The sequence below is a fragment of the Rhinoraja longicauda genome, chromosome 21, assembly GCF_053455715.1.
Source record: "Rhinoraja longicauda isolate Sanriku21f chromosome 21, sRhiLon1.1, whole genome shotgun sequence".
Taxonomy (NCBI): Eukaryota; Metazoa; Chordata; class Chondrichthyes; order Rajiformes; family Arhynchobatidae; genus Rhinoraja; species Rhinoraja longicauda.
This window is the reverse complement of record NC_135973.1, coordinates 27914000-27934372: the sequence shown is the minus strand read 5'-3', so window position 1 is coordinate 27934372 and position 20373 is coordinate 27914000. Positions and strand designations below refer to the sequence as shown.

The 20373-nt window shown below is 39.3% G+C and overlaps 1 protein-coding gene across 4 annotated transcripts in view; it reads right to left on the bottom strand.

The window, feature by feature from the left end:
- zc3h7a (zinc finger CCCH-type containing 7A) overlaps positions 1 to 20373 on the bottom strand; it is an 84619-nt gene that overhangs the window by 11532 nt on the left and 52714 nt on the right. For all 4 annotated transcript variants that reach the window (XM_078418176.1, XM_078418178.1, XM_078418175.1 and 1 more), the window contains 6 exons: positions 15890 to 16073; positions 13570 to 13731; positions 11685 to 11890; positions 9259 to 9359; positions 5846 to 6027; positions 2347 to 2423 (listed from right to left, as the gene is read on the bottom strand). In XM_078418176.1, coding sequence (XP_078274302.1) covers positions 2347 to 2423; positions 5846 to 6027; positions 9259 to 9359; positions 11685 to 11890; positions 13570 to 13731; positions 15890 to 16073 — 912 coding nt within the window. The remainder of the gene's footprint in view (positions 1 to 2346; positions 2424 to 5845; positions 6028 to 9258; positions 9360 to 11684; positions 11891 to 13569; positions 13732 to 15889; positions 16074 to 20373) is intronic.

The window sequence follows — 20373 nt, the reverse complement described above, 5'->3', positions numbered from 1 at the left end:
ATAATTTCAAAAAATGAATCATTGACCATTCACTTCCAATTAGACAATACGGTACCATAAGATAAGGGCGACATCGTGGCACAGCGGTAGAGTTGCTGCCTTACAGCGCCAGGGGCCCGGGTTTGATCCTGGAAATCATGATCCTGTCTGTACAGAGTTTGTATTTTCTCTCTGCGGCGGTGTGGGTTTTCTCCAGGTGCTCTGGTTTCCTCCCCATGCTCCAAAGATGTACAGGTTTGTACATTAATTGGTTTCGGTAAAAAGAAAATGTAAATTGTGTGTAGGATAGTGCTAGTGTAAAGAGTAATCGCTGGTCGGCACGGACTCGGTGGGCCGATGGGCCTGTTTCCACGCTGTATCCTTAAAGTCTAAATTCAACAGTATGTGCATGGTTCACCAGTTTAATGTTCTCCAATAGTATGGTGTCCGAAATAATCCTGCTAGTTAAACTCTCGCAGCAGGGTTTAATATTAGAAAAAAAAGTTCCTATGTGAGAGAAGCAGAATTAGGCCATTCAGCCCATCAAGACTACTTCACCATTCAATCATGGCTGACCTATCTTTCCCTCAACCCCATTCTCCTGCCTTCTCTCCAATCATTCATAGTTAGATGAGACATCTTCAATATTGGGCAGTATTCAGCAAAATTAATGGATGAACTGAATTTTCCCACTGTGCTAAAATTTCTAATTCCACGAACTTATAATGAAGAAATATAAGTGGGAGAGGGCAATCCTTTTCAACTACTGCATTTACTTTCAGTATCTGGATAATTAGGCATAAATAGTTGGGATTTATAATCTTCCTCAAATCTCAAAATGGTTGGTTTTAAATTACATTACTGCCCGAATTCAAAGTTTGAAGGCACGCTCTTGATGGTGGCAAAACTAGTGATATAATTCTGTGAGAATTTACCATCTGGTATTAGTTAGCAATTGTTCCGGCCTACATAAAATGGACTATTGCATCAAGCAACCGGAATCAAGTAAAAATGCTAATTTCCAGAGTAATTTTAACACTTGCACCCCACCCACCCACCTATGTAAATTAGCAACATAAATGTCTGTGGGTATTACACTGGTAATAGTGGAGTGCCAAATATTTGCTTCGATAACGACACACACATACACTTGGAAATCCTAAATTTCCAGGACACCAGTCTGTGGCTAAATTTCAGGGGTTTGCAGGCCTACGTTGCCAGGAATCCATGCGAGACTGCAATAGAACAACAGAAATAGGTGCACAGCAGTTCAAAGGCTTCTGCGTTTTCTGAAATTCCACAGAAATGGGTGTAGGCAGCTTAGAACAATTGACACTCCAACAAGCAACTGCAATGTTCATTTCACACATTCGTAGTGTCGGAACCAATGTACATATTTGAAATTATATTCAAGGGTCTATCTTGAGTTCTGAAGCACATGGTTTTAACAGCAATTGCCTGGATCAATTTATAATCCAAATTTTACTGTATTTCTACAGATTGGACTAAGAACACGTATAAGAGAAAAGAAGCAAACAGGTCAAACTGTGAAAAAGATCACTGTTACATCTGAGATGTGTTTGACGGTTAATATTCTGCAAAAAATAGATGGTTATAATCCACTAAAATATAGTAAATCCACTTCCATTTGCTAATAATTATGCTTTTCGGAGTAAATCCAATGTGATGAATCATAGGGCGACAAGTTTATGAACAGAATTTTAGTTACAAATATGCATACACAGGTTATCACAAAACTATTAAAGAACCAAATAAATGATTTAAAAAGTTGAGACTCAATTGTATTTGGGTATATGCATCCAATTTACAAATGTTCATAATTAACATTTTCATTTGTTTTGATGCACACCACTGCTGTCTTTTACTCCCCGAAAACCTTTGTCAGCCAAATAACTTCTGACACTCTACACATTCAGCTATTCTCAGACCATGGACAGCTGAACATTAGCTGTGGAACATTAGCATATATTTCCTGAAACTCCACATTTCTATTCCCCTAATCTACTATGTTAATCAGTCCACGTGAGGTGCGATGTAAACTGAATTCACGGCGCCGTCTGTACGGAGTTTGTATGTTCTCCCCGTGATCTGCGTGGGTTTTCTCCGAGATCTTCGGTTTCCTCCCACACTCCAAAGACGTACAGGTATGTAGGTTAATTGACTGGGTAAATGTAAAAATTGTCCCTAGTGTGTGTAGGATAGTGTTAATGTGCGGGGATCGCTGGGCGGCGCGGACTAGGTGGGCCAAAGGGCCTGTTTCCGCGCTGTATCTCTAAAGCTAAAAACAAAATCTAAATCAAAGAACGTTCCCGAGAACCATACACAGATACATTTGGGGAGGTTTACCTGCCCTGCCTGGACACTTGATTCCATGATCTGCCAATACTTCTTCGATTCTTGAGTAATTGCTTCATGAGTTATACCTGGCAATGAGAATACAATAATATAAAATTTCAACACTAAAAGTTTCAAACATACATACACACAAAAAGGAACACGTCAAATAAAAATAAACTATAATAATTCTAATCTTAAAATATAAATTACACGAAAATAAGCTCGATATCTTCAGAGATACAGCACGGAAACAGGTCTGTCAGCTTACTGAGCGATCACCCCATACACCAACACTATCATACACACTAGGGACAATTTACAATTTTACCAAAGCCAATCAAACAAAAAACCTGTACGCCTTTGGAGTGTGGGAGGAAACCGGAGCACCTGGAGAAAACCCAGTCACAGGGAGAAGGTACAAACTTCATGCAGACAGCACGTGTGTGAAATACACGCAGTAAAGCAGCAACTCTACCGCTGCACCACTGTGCCACCCCGATTTGGCTTTTCTTTTTTGAAATGTTTATAATCATCACAAAAGCAAGTCTTTTGCCAGTAGCACATACTTTAAACAAATCAATTAGCAACATGCAAATTCCTTTATCAAGTTTGGGCTATTAAGATAAACTTACACAAAGGTATTATTGAATTCTATATGGTTGAAACATATTCCAGCCATTTTCTAAAATGAAAGTTGGTTGCTAGTCATTATAAACATTGTTCAAACCATCTCCTCCTAAACTTTTACATTCCCCATTTTGCTACTGAGATTTATACTTCCCCATTCTGCTCATGTACTAAAATGTAGCAATTATTATTATTACATTTTATCGCATTGGGTGATGGTTATAACGGCAATATTTTAAATTACAGTAAAGCTAACAGTGTAATTTAAAATATTGCGATTATAACCATCACCCAATGTGATAACATTTAATAATTGGAATAATCCATGCAACAAACTTCAAATGTAGTGCTTCAAAATACTTTACAATAAGTATTTATTCGCATTATATAAATTACAATAACAAAATCCCAGATAAAAATCATTTATATCTGAATGAAATCAGTACTGCAGAGCAATAGCAAAGTAGTATAGTACATTAATAGACAATAGGTGCAGGAGTAGGCCATTCGGCCCTTCGAGCCAGCACCACCATTCAATGTGATCATGGCTGATCATTCACAATCAGTACCCTGTTCCTGCCTTCTCCTCATACCCCCTGACTCCGCTATCTTTAAGAGCTCTATCTAGCTCTCTCTTGAAAGCATCCAGAGAATTGGCCGCCACTGCCTTCTGAGGCAGAGAATTCCACAGATTTACAACTCTCTGACTGAAAAGGTTTTTCCTCATCTCCGTTCTAAATGGCCTACCCCTTATTCTTAAACTGTGGGCCCAGGTTCTGGACTCCGCCAGCATTGGGAACATGTTTCCTGCCTCAAACGTGTCCAATCCCTTAATAATCTTATATGTTTCAATAAGATCCCCTCTCATCCTTCTAAATTCCAGCGTATACAAGCCTAGTCGCTCCAGTCTTTCCAAAAACTGTAAACACTGCAATATTAGACGTTAGGAGATAGGAGGGAATGGATTTAAAACAGCATCAACATTCATTCTGACAAGCACTCTAATAATGCAAATTAACTTCATATTGATCACTGGGCACATTGTCAGAATATATTAGAGATCTTACAGTAGGTTTACTCCATCTTAATTTCATAAGTCAACTCTACTCCATCATTCAACCATGGATGATCTATCTTTCCCTCTCAACCCCATTCTCCTGCCTTCTCCCCATAACCTTTGACACCCGTACAAATCAGGAACCTGTCAATCTCCACTTTAATGAATGCACCTGAATTTAAAATCATCTTGCTGTTAAGAATTTGCCACAAGAACCAGTAGGAAGAAAAATTAATAATTCTCTTCAAGGGTGAAACACTTCTAAAATGATTTGGTTAAACTTCAGAGGTCTTTCAAATGGGGGATTTATAATGGGGAATTCAGAAACGGAAGAGACATTAAACAGATCCTGTGTTTGTCTTCACCAAAGATAACTGCGAGAAATATCAGAGAACCAAAGGTCTAGTCAGATAAAGGAAATTACATCTGAGTAAAAATACAGTAACTTGGCATCATGTTCTGCACAAACATTGTGGGCCGAAGGACCCGTTCCTGTGCTGTATTTTCCTATGTTCTATTTAGTACAAGGAAAGATGGTGAGAATGAGAGCCAAATACAATTACCAGAACAAGGTCTTCTGCAAATTCTGAAGTGGTTCTTATAGCAAGATAGAGAGCAAACGTGACCCCACTATGTAAAGGGGGGTGAAAAAAGCCCCCACAGGGAATTATTGATGTATTTCCACCACATTATTGGCAAGGAAAATGTTGATTGAATATGGATGGAACAACAGAACACATTAAAAACTATAGGATTATTAAGCAGTCATGACAAATTTATGAAAGAAAAATCTTGTTTGTCCAAGCTACTGGAGTTCTTTGAGAATACATCCTGTAGAATAGATAAAGGAAACCAATGGACATGATGCACTAAAGTTTCGATTTAGATTTAGAGATATAGCACAGAAACATGCCCTTCTGCCCACCGGGTCTGCGCCGCCCAGCGATCCCCGCACACTAACACTATCCTACACCCACTAGGGATAATTTTTACATTTGCCCAGCCAATTAATCTACATACCTGTACGTCTTTGGAGTGTGGGAGGAAACCGAAGAACTCGGAGAAAACCCACCCAGGTCACGGGGAGAACGTACAAACTCCGTACAGACGGCGCCCGTAGTCAGGATCGAACCCGAGTCTCCGGCGCTGCATTCGCTCTAAGGCAGCAACTCTACCGCTGCGCCACCGTGCCGCACAGGTCACATTAGAAGCTGGTCAACAAGGTCAGAGCACATGGAGTTGGGGGTAATGTATATGGCATAGATTGAGAATTGGTTCGTAGGCAGAGTGGGAGCAAGTCAGCAGTCAGAGACCAGTCCACGGACTGGTGCTTGGGCCCAACTATTCATAATCCATATAAATGATTTAGCTGACTAGACAAAACTAGGTACGATTCAAGTAGTGCGAGGAACTAATATCAAATAGCATGGAGAACTTGTAAAATTCCCATTCATAGAGACTAAAAGGGAGCCATGTCCTTGAGTACTCAAGAGTTTTAAAGGAAGTGGCTGAAGAGATGGTGGACACAATAGTTGGCTTTTCTAAACTCACTGAATTCCAGGAGGGTATCAGAGGATTGGAAATCAGCAAACGTGACTCCCTTAAAGAAGCGAGGAAGACAAATGTTTGACCAAGAACCCCCAATGAGCTCCAGGAGTTTGGCTCTTAGCTAAATGGGGGAAATGATAAATAATCAGCACAGATGCCAGAATTACATATGACAAATAGAACGACTGATACTTCAACAAATTGATAAACCTCAGAGGAATGCAGAGAAAGAGCAGAATTTCAAGAGGAAACATTCTCCTGTGTTGCAGCACCTACTTGTATCTCGTTGCATCATCCAGACTTTCAGTTCAGCTAGACCGTGTGCATAGAAACAATCATCTTCTCTATGACAACCAAAACGCACTTCATGCCGGCAGAGATCAAGCTGTTTAGTGTTGTCGAAAGGGCGAATTTTAGAATATTTCACTGTTGTCTCTCGAAAAATGTGAACGAGGCACCTATGTAAAAGATGAGAGATTTCTATACAAAGAAAACCACGGTGTATTTCAGTAATTCTAAAAAACAAGCAGAAATAGCTCAAACAAACATTAAAATAGCACAGAAGAGTACTGCTATAATACATGTTTATATAAAATGATTAGATATAAAATGAGTGAGGAATTAGGGAACGTTATTTGCATTACACGGGCCAAGTAGTGCAATTACAATTTGGAACTACAGCACCATTTATAAGTTACTTTGGAAATTCATAGGCAGAAAAAAAGATGTCTTGGATTTAATCAGCTTTTGGGGCAAAAAACTGTTTCCGTAGAACTTCGATTGTCTGAAGATCACAGCTGCTATTTTAATCATAGATGGCCACTGAAAGTGACAAGCAATCATCTCTCTTGACACTTGTACAATGGCATTCCACTAAGCAATGTAACATATAACCTTTAATATCTTTCGCTTGCAGTAACAAAAATAACTTATTGCTATTGAAAAGACTTAATTTTGAAAATCTTGCAAAAAATAGAACATTGTTATTGCGAATCCGAAATCCTCTAGCCCCTAACCCCCTTTGCCCCTAACCCCCTTTGCCCCATTGGCACAATTGTCTTTAGAACATGATTTTCTATATGACAAGGTTTCTTAATTATGCAGCTATCTCATTGTAGCAGAACGTTCTCTACAAGCATGATTATTTCAACCCTGCACAGGTTGCAATTGTACAGATTTATCAGGGCTTTGTGTAGGCTAAGGGCAGCAAGGTGGCACAGCGGTAGAGTTGCTGCCTTACGTGCCAGAGACCCAGGTTCTATCGTTACTACGGGTGCTGTGTGTACGGAGTTTGCACCTTCTCCCCGTAACCACATGGGTTTTCTCCAGGAGCTCCGGTTTCCTCCCACATTCCAAGGATGTACTGGTTCGTAGGTTAATTGGCTTTGATAAAAATTGTAAAACTGTTCCTAGTGTGTAGGACAGTGACAGTATACGAGGATCGCTGGTCAGCACAGACTCGGTGGGCCGAAGGGCCTGTTTCCGCGCTGTACCACTAAACTAATCACATTTCCTGCATTATGGTTGGTGCCTTATCTTTTACTCCTTCACTTCACGTACAAATGTTGAGGCCTGCTGTCATGATATAATGATGTCTAAAATACACCACACAGAGTCTTGCATTACAATTTCGGGATTTTGCATGGTTATGTTCCATGCAGTGGAAACCATTTACAAGTTCCCATACTGCAATGGGACTATATATCCCACAGGCAGACTCTCTAACCTGATCAATGTAGGTCAGAGTACTATACCAAACAGCTCGGCAAAGTAAATGAAAACAGATGCTGCACATCTGAAATATATCAGAAAATGTTAGAAACATGTTTCCCCAGCATCTGGGGGAAAAGAAACAGAATTAACATTTCTGGTCTGAAGCTGTTTGTTTGAACAACACGAGACCAAATAGGCATGTATGAAAAAAATCTTATTTGTTGAAATTCAATGAAAATAGATTTCCTTTTTAATTCTGCTACCAGTGCTTAACTGAACCTCACTTTTGGAAATCTCCACATGTCTTCAGCATTGCAAAAAAGGGACAGATGTTAACTCACTTGCCTTTGAAGTTCAAACAATTATAGATTTGCATCCAAAACATTTAACAAGCATTAACAAAGGGAGGAGGGCAGTTACAGCGGTTTATTAAAACAAACCAGGATCAATAACAAAAGAAGAAATCAGTGTGAACGAATCGTAGAATAGGTGGGAAACAGAAGGCGACAAATTAATCTGGAATCGACCTTCATAGACCAAGATTGTGCAACGACGGCAAGGAAGTCATTAAAAATCAAGGAGATCAGAACATAAAGTGCCAGCAGAGACTTGGAGGAGTGACACGCAATGTAAACTGCACAAAGTAACTCGCGGAGCAAAAAAAGCAGTAAATGGAGCAGAAAAGGATTATACCATCAACAGGAAGAGAATATTTCCCCCATGTCATTGTAGAAATGTAGAAAGTATAGCAGCTGTAATCAGACTTTTAATCTGAGATCGAATATAACAAAGCATTGTCATAGCTGCCCACTGTAACAAAAATAAATTATTGATCATATTCCTTAATTTGTGGAATGCAATTTCAACACAGTTTCTGATCAAACCAAATTTGATTTTGGAAAGGTTTAGGAGTATATGGTTATGGGAATAAATATAAATCCTTTTTTGATGTTTTAGTCGGCTGTTTTAGGTTTCAGGTTAGCATGCCTGTGTTTACAACCGGGCTGGATTAATGTTTGCTCAACTTTTATCTGCACGCTACGTAGAAATGAGCATTTGGAAATTGCGCATGGTCGACAAGGCTAACAAGTTGTCTGCATATCCATCTTCACTATTCTTTTAAAAATGAGTTACTCAGACATTCTCTTTCACTTATCTACGATTACTATTTGTACTGACTTTTGTTATTTTTTATTTTATAATACTAAAATTATATACGCGGCCTATGTAGCGACTCTTTGCATGCTTTGTGTATGGTATGCAAAACAAAGAATTTCACTGACATGTCACACGTGGGTAATAAAGTGTCAATCAACAGATATAATCTATATTAATATTCATTCAAAGGTATCGCAAAATGCTGGAGTAACTCAACAGGTCAGGCAGCATCTAGGAGAGAAGGAATGGGTGACGTTTCGGGTCGAGACCCTTCTTCAGACTGATCAGTCTGAAGAAGGGTCTCGACCCGAAACGTCGCCCATTCCTTCTCTCCTAGATGCTGCCTGACCTGCTGAGTTACTCCAGCATTTTGTGATACCTTCGATTTGTACCAGCATCTGCATTTATTTTCCTACTTAATATTCATTCATATTACTATGCTTCCTGATCTAAAAAAGTACTCAATGCCATAACCAGAGTTCCAAAAATAAAAAAAAGAATTTGAATTTTGAAAGGTTTAGGTTATGGAAAAAATATAATCAAATATTCCACAGATGACCAACATAACTGTCCAAACATAGCAAACACAAAATACATCAACTTGAAAATTCAAAAAGATGGATTGGTTACAGCTCCATAATGTCAAAAGTGATGGGAGCAGAATTCGGCCCATCAAGTCTACTCCGCCATTCAATCATGGTCAATCTATCACTCCCTCCTAACCTCATTCTCCTGCCTTCTCCCCATAACCCCTGACACCCATTCTAATCATTAGCTCCACTAATGACCATTGCAGTATTAGCACTGAATGTACTTACTTGTTCTTATTAAATAAATGCTTGGCATCAGGATTGGAACAGAAGGCTTGGTTTTCCTTGTTGTGTTTGTGTATCATTCTGGGCTTGTTATCAAAACATATCTTAAATGAAATAGAACACAACAGTCAATTGCATAATTCCTATTCATATTGGAACTTGCTTTATCATGCATTGAGAGTACTGTTTAACCCATAACTTATAATCATCCATATCATCCGGGGCATTGAGTACAAGAGTTAGAAATTATGTTGCAGCCTTATACAACTTTGGTTGGGCTGGATTTGGAGGATTGCGTGTAGTTCTAGTCACTCCATTACAGGAAGAGTGCGAAGGCTTGAGAGGGCGCAGTGGAGGTGTACCAAAATGCTGCCTGTATTGGAGGGTATCATCTATTAGAAAAGGTTGGAGAAATTTGGATTGTTTCCTCTGGAGCAGGGTTGAGGGGAGACCTGATGGGAGTATATAAATTAATGACAGGCACAGATAGGAGGTCAGAACCTTTCCCTCAGTGTGCAAATGTCAAAGACTAGGCGGTATAGTTTTGTCAGAGGGGAACGTTTAAAAGTAGATGTTTGGACAAGTTTTTTTAGAGACAGAGTGTAGTAGATGGCTGGAACGTGTTATTAGGGATGGTGGAAGCAGATACTATAGTAGCATTTAAGAGGCTTTTAGATAGGTACATGGATATGCAGGAAATGGATCATGGGCAGACAGTAACGATTAATTTAACTTGGCATTATGGACATAGTGGCCCGAAAGGCCTACTCCTGTGCTGCACTGTTACGTCACTGAACTATTCAAACTCAGCACAAAAAAATAATAATCAAATTGTAATTCAAAAGCTTCTGTCAAAAATGAGTGGGAATTAAAATAGCTTTTTAGAATAGTTTCTCTCAACATGGAGACCCGCTTTGCAAATATAATTTTCTTCTGCTTCAAGGTACACAAGTTTAGAACAGCTCAGATGCTTGCCAATTCTGCACCATGTCAAATGCAGTCCTTAAAACTGTCTTAATCAAGGTCACCATAAACAGTGAGGTTTACGATCTGATCTTTCTAAGAACCTTCTTCCCCAAGAAAAAAAGCGAATGAACATTGTGCAATAAATAAATAAGCAATCTTAACAGGTGCCAGAGAAGAAAATTCATTACATTCAAGTCTAGTAATCGTAGTAATTCTTGTTATGGATGTTGGGTGCCAACTATTAAACTCAAGGATGGGAATGCGGAGATCGCTGGGAAAGACAAATTATTTGAACAGCTTCATGCCAATTCTTCACACAGCTCAATTGCACAGCTGTTGCACAATTTAATTCTCGATTATGCACCTGTTACTCTCCAAAGCAATCCCAAAAGACAAAAACATAATTAGCAGAGGAAGTATGCTACAATAGTTTTAATCTCTAGGGTGGATAACTTAAAAAGCCATAGCTGATGGATCTCACATAGTCCCCTTTACTTGAACGTACTTGTCAACCTTAGTTTAAATGGCTGGTAAAGCCCAGAGTTGTTTTTGTTCATCGGTTTCTCAAATGAATGTTGCTTTTAATTATTTAGTCTGAGGTAAACCTGGTTATAAAATTTATTTTTGAATTGTTAGAAAATGTTCAGATAAATTTGAACAGTTTAAGGTTTCCATTGGCAAAGACCTGCTGACAACACAAGCTGCTCTCCTCCAGTTGCTCACCCCCAACTGGTTGCGGCACTCGTAGGAACGTGTTCAGGGATGAATGCGAACATTGGGCTAGATAGAGTTTAGCCCAACAGTTTCCTTCAAATATCACCGACTTCTGAAACAATTGTCTCATTACTGACAATTTTCAAAGACATTCTCACTCATTCTCCATTCACTAAAATGCCTTTGGAAAAATAAAATTTCTCTTGTAGTATGTTGAAAGACTGGAGCGACTGGGCTTGTATACGCTGGAATTTATAAGATTATTAAGGGATTGGACACGTTAGAGGCAGGAAACATGTTCCCAATGTTGGGGGAGTCCAGAACCAGGGGCCACAGTTTAAGAATAAAGGGTAGGCCATTTAGAACGGAGATGAGGAAAAACTTTTTCAGTCAGAGAGTTGTAAATCTGTGGAATTCTCTGGCTCAGAAGGCAGTGGAGGTCAATTCGCTGGATGCTTTCATGAGAGAGTTAGATAGAGCTCTTAAAGATAGCGGAGTCAGGGGGTATGGGGAGAAGGCAGGAACGGGGTACTGATTGTGAATGATCAGCCATGATCACATTGAATGGCGGTGCTGGCTCGAAGGGCCGAATGGCCTACTCCTGCACCTATTGTCTATTGTCTCTGCTGCACCAATGTCTGTTCCACTTTTTACCCCCTCCGCAAATGTCGAATACTGTATGTACAGTGCCAGGTGTAAAGTAAGAAAAAGGTGAATTATTAAAGTGCAATGAAATATATCTAACATACCTCACAAAGAAACATAAAAATGCCATGGTGTTCCTGCAGAATTTTGGCAACAGTTAAGTTAATTTTCCTGATATTTCCAAAAGGTTCAAACAGCAGCTCACGATTAAATTCTCCTTTGCGTTCTAGGGACCATACATCTATTTCCTCTTGACAATACGCAAAGGTGCAGTGACCAGGGTATCTGCACACTTCCCCTGCAGCTACCTCTGAAAATAATACAAAATAACTTTAATCTGCCAAGCAGATATTTGTGTATTCAAATGTGCAAAACCACAAATGGATTTTTTTACACCCCATATAACTTTCAGCATGATCCCTCTGAAGCGAGACAAAATATAAACACCGTGTCTTGATGAGATGAAAAAAATTAATTAATTTGTTGCACATACCACACTCTATAATCAGAATTTCCAGACTCTAATCTGGATTTGAAGCAATAGATCACATCTAATGTTTCCTGTGATGAGTTTACAATCTGCTTTCAAGATCTAAAATAATTTAATAAAAATAAATCTTTATGACACTAATGAGTATAAGTTACAATGATAAAACAGCAACGTTAAAATACAAACACATTTGGGTGGAAACCTCACACATGCTGCTTATATTCAAGGAGAAGTTAAAATCAAATAACTTTGCAACATTTAATTAAGTTAATTTTTTATACAGCATGGAAACAGGCCTTTTGATCTAACTTGTCCATGCCAACCAAGAGGTCCCATCTACACTAGACCCACCTGCCCCACTTGGCCTATATCCCGCACCTGCCTAAATGCCTTTTAAATTTTGATGAATATTAAAACAGAAAATAATTACCAATTGATTGATTTGATACCAGAGCAAACAGATCAATAAAAGACAATGACATATGTTTGTAGTATTCATCACAGAAATATACTCAGGTACAAGTATAAAATAGACACAACGACAGCAACATGAAAAATTGGGATAAATGGACAAAAGCCGAGAGAAGCTCTAATGAAGGGCTATAAAAATGAATGGCAAGAAGAAAGCTGCTAATAACTGAATTACAATGTATGGTTTACAAGTTTTTGGTGGAAGAAACTTGTACAGAATTTTAAATGAACTAGTCATTGCAGGGGTAGTCCCATTCTTCACCACACAAGTATGACTATGGTGGGCCACACAAGTGTGACTATGGTGGGGGAGGAGTCATTACAGCTGGAGACTAGGAAGTACAGTTGGTGATCATGGCACTCATAAGTTCATAAGTCATAGGAGCTGAATTAGGACCATTCGGCCCATCTACCCCGCCTTTCATTCATGGCTGATCGATCTTTCCCTCTCAACCCCATTCTCCTACCCTCTCCCCATAACCTTTGACACCCTTACTAATCAAGAATCTGCCAATCTCCGCTTTAGAAATATCCATCGACTTAGCCTCCACAGCTGTCTGTGACAATGAATTCCTCACCCTCTGACTAAAGAGATTCCTCCTCCTCATCTACTTTGAAAAGGTACATCCTTTTATTCTGAGGCCCTCTGGTCATAGACTCTCCCATGAGTGGAAACATCCTCTCTATATCCACTATCCAGGCCTTTCACTACGTGGCAAGTTTCAATGAGGTCCCCCCTCATCCTAAATTCCAGCCAGTGCAGGCCCAGTGACGTCAAACGTTCATCATACATTAAAAAGTTCATTCCTGCTGCACATCTCTGGGAATTAACAGCATTCATGACAAAATATTGCAATACAAAACAAAATAATATAACTTGGTTTATTAGAAAGCTGATATCAGTCATCAGCAAATGCACAAGAAAGCCAATAGTTTACGATTTCATCAGATTTGGCTTACCAAAACTCATTTGGGAAGCTACCATGATTCCACATATTATATGCAAGTACCGTCTAATAATTTCTCACCTTTACATATGTAATAGGGTCCCACATACTGATTCTTGGTTGGTCTAGGTCGTATCTTCTTCCAAGCCCCATCTTCCAAATTCTTCAGCCTACCAATTAAAATATCCTTCTTACATTTATGTTCCCCTTCTCCGGTATAGGTGCAAGTCAATTCTTTGGGATCTAAAAGCAGTGGGAAGTGTGAGATTATTCTTTAAAAATGGCCTAATCCAGTGGTAACATCCTATTTCCTACATTGTACAGTACTGTCGCAATTCTACTTTAAAACTTCACCACGTCAGGCAAATCAATGATGAGAATTTAACATTTAAAGATTTCCTTCATTTGAGAAATAACAGTACTGTGATTTATTTTATTACAGTACATTAAGACATCTAGTGGTCATGAAAGGTACCATGGTACAAGTCATTTTTCTCATCCATACAAAATTATTTCTAAGATGAATAAAGAGCAATATTATCAATGGTATTTTCAATGCTTTGGACAGACGATTTGGACAGACCAACATCTGTAAAAGCAGATAGAAAATTACTGTCCTGGCATATAACGAAGCAGATTTAAATACAGATTGCTTAGAACACACCAATGGCTAAACAATTTGTCTTCAGCAACAAATGTGCATTGTGCTCAAGCTTTTGCCCAAAAACCAAAAGCACCCATTGCTCATTTACTGAACCTGGTAACAGAATCACATAACTTGTTGCTGGAGTAACTCAGCAGGTCAGGCAGCATCTCGGGAGAGAAGGAATGGGTGACGTTTCGGGTCGAGACCCTCCTCATCTCCTTTGTCCTTCTTCAGTCTGAAGAAGGGTCTCGACCCGAAAAGTCGCCCATTCCTTCTCTCCCGAGATGCTGCCTGACCTGCTGAGTTACTCCAGCATTTTGTGAATAAATACCTTTGATTTGTACCAGCATCTGCAGTTATTTTCTTATACTAACATAACTTGTTGCTATTTATTCACTGATAAGATTCTGTTAGAACACTGGATAGATTTGTACCATATCATTTATGCACAGCAAGTTTATAATATTTAACTTAACTATTCCATGCTAGAACTGACAAATCAAGTATTTCCACATTTTTGTAAATGACTTATTATAATATAATATATTCCTTTATTCGTCCCACACCGGGGAATTTACAGTGTTACAGCAGCAAAGTGGATAGCAAGAGATCATTCATTATAAATAAAAGATACATAACTTTTATTTACACAACATAACTTAAAGATACATAACATAAATTATTAACTATATAATTAATTTCTTGGTGCCAAATGAATAATAAGTTTGACGTGAGATTAACCATGTTACATGTCACCAGGCTACAGAATAACTTAAAAGATGTTCTTTGGTTCCTTCTTGGCATACAACATGGTTTATTCTTTAATATAATTACGTGCATCTTGCAACATTTCTATCCCTCTCATTATTTTCAGCAGTTTTATTACAAGGTTTGTCGAGAATTTTTTCCCCAAAGGATAGCTCCCTTTCGAGCTCTCTTTAGATTCCTTGCGTTGGTTACGCTAATATAGTAAGTTGGAGTGAGAAAGTAGTGGTTAAAATGATAATAAAGACCCATAAATCATGGGATAATGATGAACCGCACAAGGCAAAATAGAGAGAACCTTTGGAAATAGGGCAGAAAAACACAGCAAAGTTTTTTTTAAAAATAGGTACACAATTTTGCCTGACCATCATTACCTGTGAGAATTCTTGGCCAAACACAGCTGCAACAGAATAGATTGTCCAAGGTCAATGTTCACTAATTTTTAATATCAGCAAATCAAAAGAGAAAAATCACTGCATATTAGTTCACCAAGTTTATTTCCAGACCCAAGTTATCATATGTGGCTGCCATTACTCACTGGAAATTAACTGCATGTTTGAGTTATTTTATCTAATGTATGAAAGTTCCTCATCTCACACACTATAGAAATGCTAAAAAAAAAACACACATTCCCAGTTCCCCGATGAGTGAAATGCTTGTCTATGGGCAGAGAAACAAAGTGGTACAGCTCAAATGCAAATTGAGTCATGCAAACAGTATTTCATTTATAATGAAGATAGACAACAAAAAAACTGGAGTAACTCAGCGGGTCAGGCAGTAATCTCTGGAGAAAAGGAATAGATGAAGTTTACGAAACATCACCCATTCCTTTTCTCCAGAGATGCTGCCTGACCCGTTGAGATACTCCGGCTTTTTGTGTCTATCTTTCGGTTTAAATCAGCACCTACAGCTCCTTCCTACATATTTTATTTATAATATTTATTTCATTAACAGAAAAGATTTAAATAATACAACTCCGTTTTTTCTCACCTGTTTTGAAACAAGACAGACAGGCCTGTTTAAATTCATGCGTTTCTGACAGTGGTTTTCCACCAGCCAGTTGTGTAGATAATTCAGTTGTTCCCATTTCTGTTCCTCGTGAAAAGGCACTCCCGTTTTGTCCCACAACTCCTATATTGCTGTTTTTAACGAAAAGACTACTTGCACTATTTTGCTGTGAAACAAAATATGGAATATTAACAGTCAAAAAGCAGTTTGTGAATTTTAAGCTCGAGATAAATAACAAAAACATTTTTACTGATAAAAATGAGTGAAGTTCTTTTTTATGACACATTTTACAGTTCTGGTGAGGGTGTATTATTTTATTCCAAATTATAAACAGAAAAGGTCTTCAATAATTAGTGAATTATAATAATTTATTGTCTTTTTTAAAATCAGAATTTTTTTCATTTAAAATTGAAAACTAGGAGATCTCTCAGAAAATATTTCAAAGCACAATAATGAGAATTGTAAATAATTCCTTTTAAAAACTTTTCATGTCATTGGAGCAGAATTCGGCCATTCGAGTCTACTCTGCCATTCAATTATGACTGATCTATCTTTCCCTCTCCACCCCATTCTCCTGCCTTCTCCCCGTAACCCATGACACCTGTACTAATCAAGAATCTGTCAATCTGCACCTTAAAAATGATCAGTCTGAAGAAGGGTCTCGACCCGAAACGTCACCCATTCCTTCTCTCCCGAGATGCTGCCTGACCTGCTGAGTTACTCCAGCATTTTGTGAATAAATCCCTAAAAATACCCACTGACTTGGCCTCCACAGCCGTCTGTGGCTATAAATTCCACAGGTTCACCACTCTCTGACTAAATAATTTCCTCCTCACCTCCTTTCTAAAGGTACTTTGTTTTATTCTGAGGCTGTGGCCTCTGGTCCTCGACTCTCCCATTCGTGGGAACATGGCGATAAATGTGGCACAGTAGTTAATTACTGGATCACAAATCCAAAGGCAAGAATTCAAGTTCCACCATCACAGCTTGGAAATTTAAATTTAGTTAATAATCATGATCACCAGAAAAAGTACTAAATTGTTGTAATACAACTCAATATTTCCCTATCAAGGGAGAAAATCTGACAATCTGATGTTCTTACCGGGTTAGGTTTCCACGCAATTCCATCGTAAAAAATTTATCCGAACAATCAACCATCAACAATTAGTTTCATGAGACATGAACCATCCCAGCATCAGCTGAGACAGTCAAATTCAGGCACAGCAAAAAACACAAGAATTAGGCACAACAAAAGGTTATCTGACCCTTCAAACCTACTTCACCAATTACAGAGCCACACAGCATGAAAACAGGCCCTGCAGCCCAACCTGCCCTTACTGACCAAGCTGCTCCATCTACACTAGTCCCACCTGCCCACATTTGGCCCATACATCCCTCTAAACCTTTCCTGTCCATGTACCTGTCCAAATGCCTTTTGAATGTTTAAATATCTCCTCTGGCAGCTCATTCCATCACCCTCCGTGTGAAAACGTTGTTCTTCAGATTCCTATTTCATCTTTCCCCTCTCACCTGAAACATATGTCCTCTGGTTCTTAGATTCTCCAATTCTGGGTAAAAGATTATGCATCTACCCTGTCTATTCCACTCGTGATCTTACACACCTCAATAAGATCACCCCTCATCCTCCTGCACTCCAAGGAATAAAGTCCTAGCCTGCTGAACCTCTCCCTATAGCTCAGGCCCTCAAGTCCTGATAACACCCGTGTAAATCTCTGCACACTTTCTAGCTGAAATCAAAATAAACACAAAATACCAAAATAAAAAATGTGCTAATTTTTTCATCAAAGGTTCACATTATGAAACATCATGATACAGATGGAATACAACACCTACGTAATGTGTGGATTAACTATACTCCCACAAGCAGTTTTTAACAGACATCAGTCGCTTATGAAAAAAACGATTTACTTTCAAGGTAAAAATCAATGCATCCTACGCCTTATTTGACAAAATTAGATTTCATTTAGAGGAAGAAGTTTTTGGAAAACCAAAAAAATTTGCAGTTCCAGCATTAGCGTGTAAGTTGCCTCTATTGAAAGACACGCAGAAAATGCCATAATAATGAGTATAGAAGTTGGGAGGACATGTTGCAGTTGAATCCACATTAGTCAGGAAATGGTGTTAGGTAAACTGTTGGGACTGAAGGTGGATAAATCCCCAGGGCCTGATGGTCTGCATCCCAGAGTACTCAAGGAGGTGGCCCTAGAAATCGTGGATGCATAAGTGATAATTTTCCAATGTTCTCTCGATTCTGGATCAGTTCCTGTGGACTGGAGGGTAGCCAATGTAACTCCACTTTTTAAGAAAGAAGGGAGAGAGAAAACGAGGAATTATAGACCAGTTAGCCTTACATCGGTAGTGGGGAAGATGCTGGAGTCGATTATTAAAGATGTTATAACAGCGCATTTGGAAAGCTGTGACAGGATCGGTCAAAGTCAGCATGGATTTATGAAGAGGAAATCATGCTTGAATAATCTTCTGGAATTTTTTTGAGGATGTAACAAGTAGAATGGATAAGGGAGAGCCAGTGGATGTGGCCGATCTGGGCTTTCGAAAAGCCTTTGACAAGAGATTAGTGTGCAAAATTAGAGCACAGGGTATTGGGGGTAGGGTATTGACATGGATAGAGAACTGGTTGGAAGACAGGAAGCAAAGAGTAGGAATTAACAGATCCTTTTCAGGATGGCAGGCAGTGATTAGTGGGGTGCCGCAAGGCTCAGTGCTGAGACCCCAGTTGTTTACAATATATATTAACGATTTAGACAAGGCAATTAAATGTAACATCTCCAAGTTTGTGGATCGCTCAAAGCTGGGTGACAGTGTGAGCTGCGAGGAGGATGCTATGAGGCTGCAGGGTGACTTGGTTAGGTTCGGTGAGTGGGTGGATGCATGGAAGATGCGGTATATAATGTGGATAAATGTGAGGTTATCCACTTTGGTGGCAAGAACAGGAAGGCAAATTATTACCTGAATGGTGTCAGATTAGGAAAAGGGAGGTGCAGCGAGACCTGGGTGTGCTTGTACATCAGTCACTAAAAGTAAGCATGCAGGTACAGCAGGCAGTGAAGAAAGCTAATGGCATGTTGGCCTTCATTGTAAGAGGATTTGAGTTTAGCAGCAAAGAGATCCTACTGCAGTTGTACAGGGCCCTGGTGAGACCGCATCTGGAGTATTGTGTGCAATTTTGGTCTCCTAATTTGAGTAAGGACATTAGTGCTATTGAGGGAATGCAGTGTAGATTCACCAGGTTAATTCACGGGATGGCGGGACTGACATATGATGAAAGAATGGGTCGAATGGGCTTGTATTCACTGGAATTTAAAATGATGAGTAGGGATCCTATAGAAACATATAAAATTCTTAAAGGGTTGGACAGGCTAGATGCAGGAAAAAAAATTCCGATGTTGGGGGAGTCCAGAACCAGGGGTCACAGTTTAAGAATAAGGGGTAGGCCATTTAGGACTGAGATGAGGAAAAACATTTTCACCCAGAGAGTTGTGAATCTGTGGAATTCTCTGCCACAGAAGGCAAATTCACTGGATGTTTTCGAGAGTTAGATTTAGTTCTTAGGGCTAATGGAATCAAGGGATATGGGGAGAAAGCAGGAATGGGGTACTGATTTTAGATGATCAGCTATGATCATATTGAATGGTGGTGCTGGCTCGAAGGGCCAAAGGGCCGAATGGCCTACTCCTGCACCTATTTTACTATGTTTCTATGTTTCTAATAAGACGTTGGTGAGGCAATATTTAGAGTATTGTGTTCAGTTCTGGACATCATGTTGTAGGAAAGATGTTGTCAAACTGGAAAGGGTACAGAGAAGATTTACATGGATGTTGCCAGGGCTAGAGGGTCTAAGCTACAGGGAGAGGTTGAGCAGGCTGAGACTCTATTCCTTGGAGCACAGGAGGATGAGGGGTGATCTTATTGAGGTGTATAAAATCATGAGAGGAACAGATTGGATAGATGCACAGAGTCTCTTGCCCAGAGTAGGTGAATCGAGGACCAGAGGACATAGGTTTAAGGTGAAAGGAAAAAGATTTTAATAGGAATCTGAGGGGTAACCTTTTCACACAAAGGGTGTTGGGTGTATGGAACAAGCTACCAGAGGAGGTAGTTGAGGCACGGACTATCCCAACATATAAGGAACAGGTCGTTTTCTTGCGTTTGAGGCAGCAGAAGTTATGTAACGCCCAATAAGTTATGTAATGTTCAATAAGGAACAGGTACATGGACAGGACAGGACAGGTTTGGAGGGAAATGGACCAAATGCTGGCAGGTGGGATTAGTGTCGCTGGGACATGTTGGGCAGCGAGGGCAAGTTGGGCCGAAGGGCCTGTTTCCACATGATATCACTCCATGACTTCCCCGTTAACAGGAGGGGATTTGGATTATCCACTGCCGAGGCGTTTTTTGAATTGTTATTGTGTCCATCAAAAGTAAAA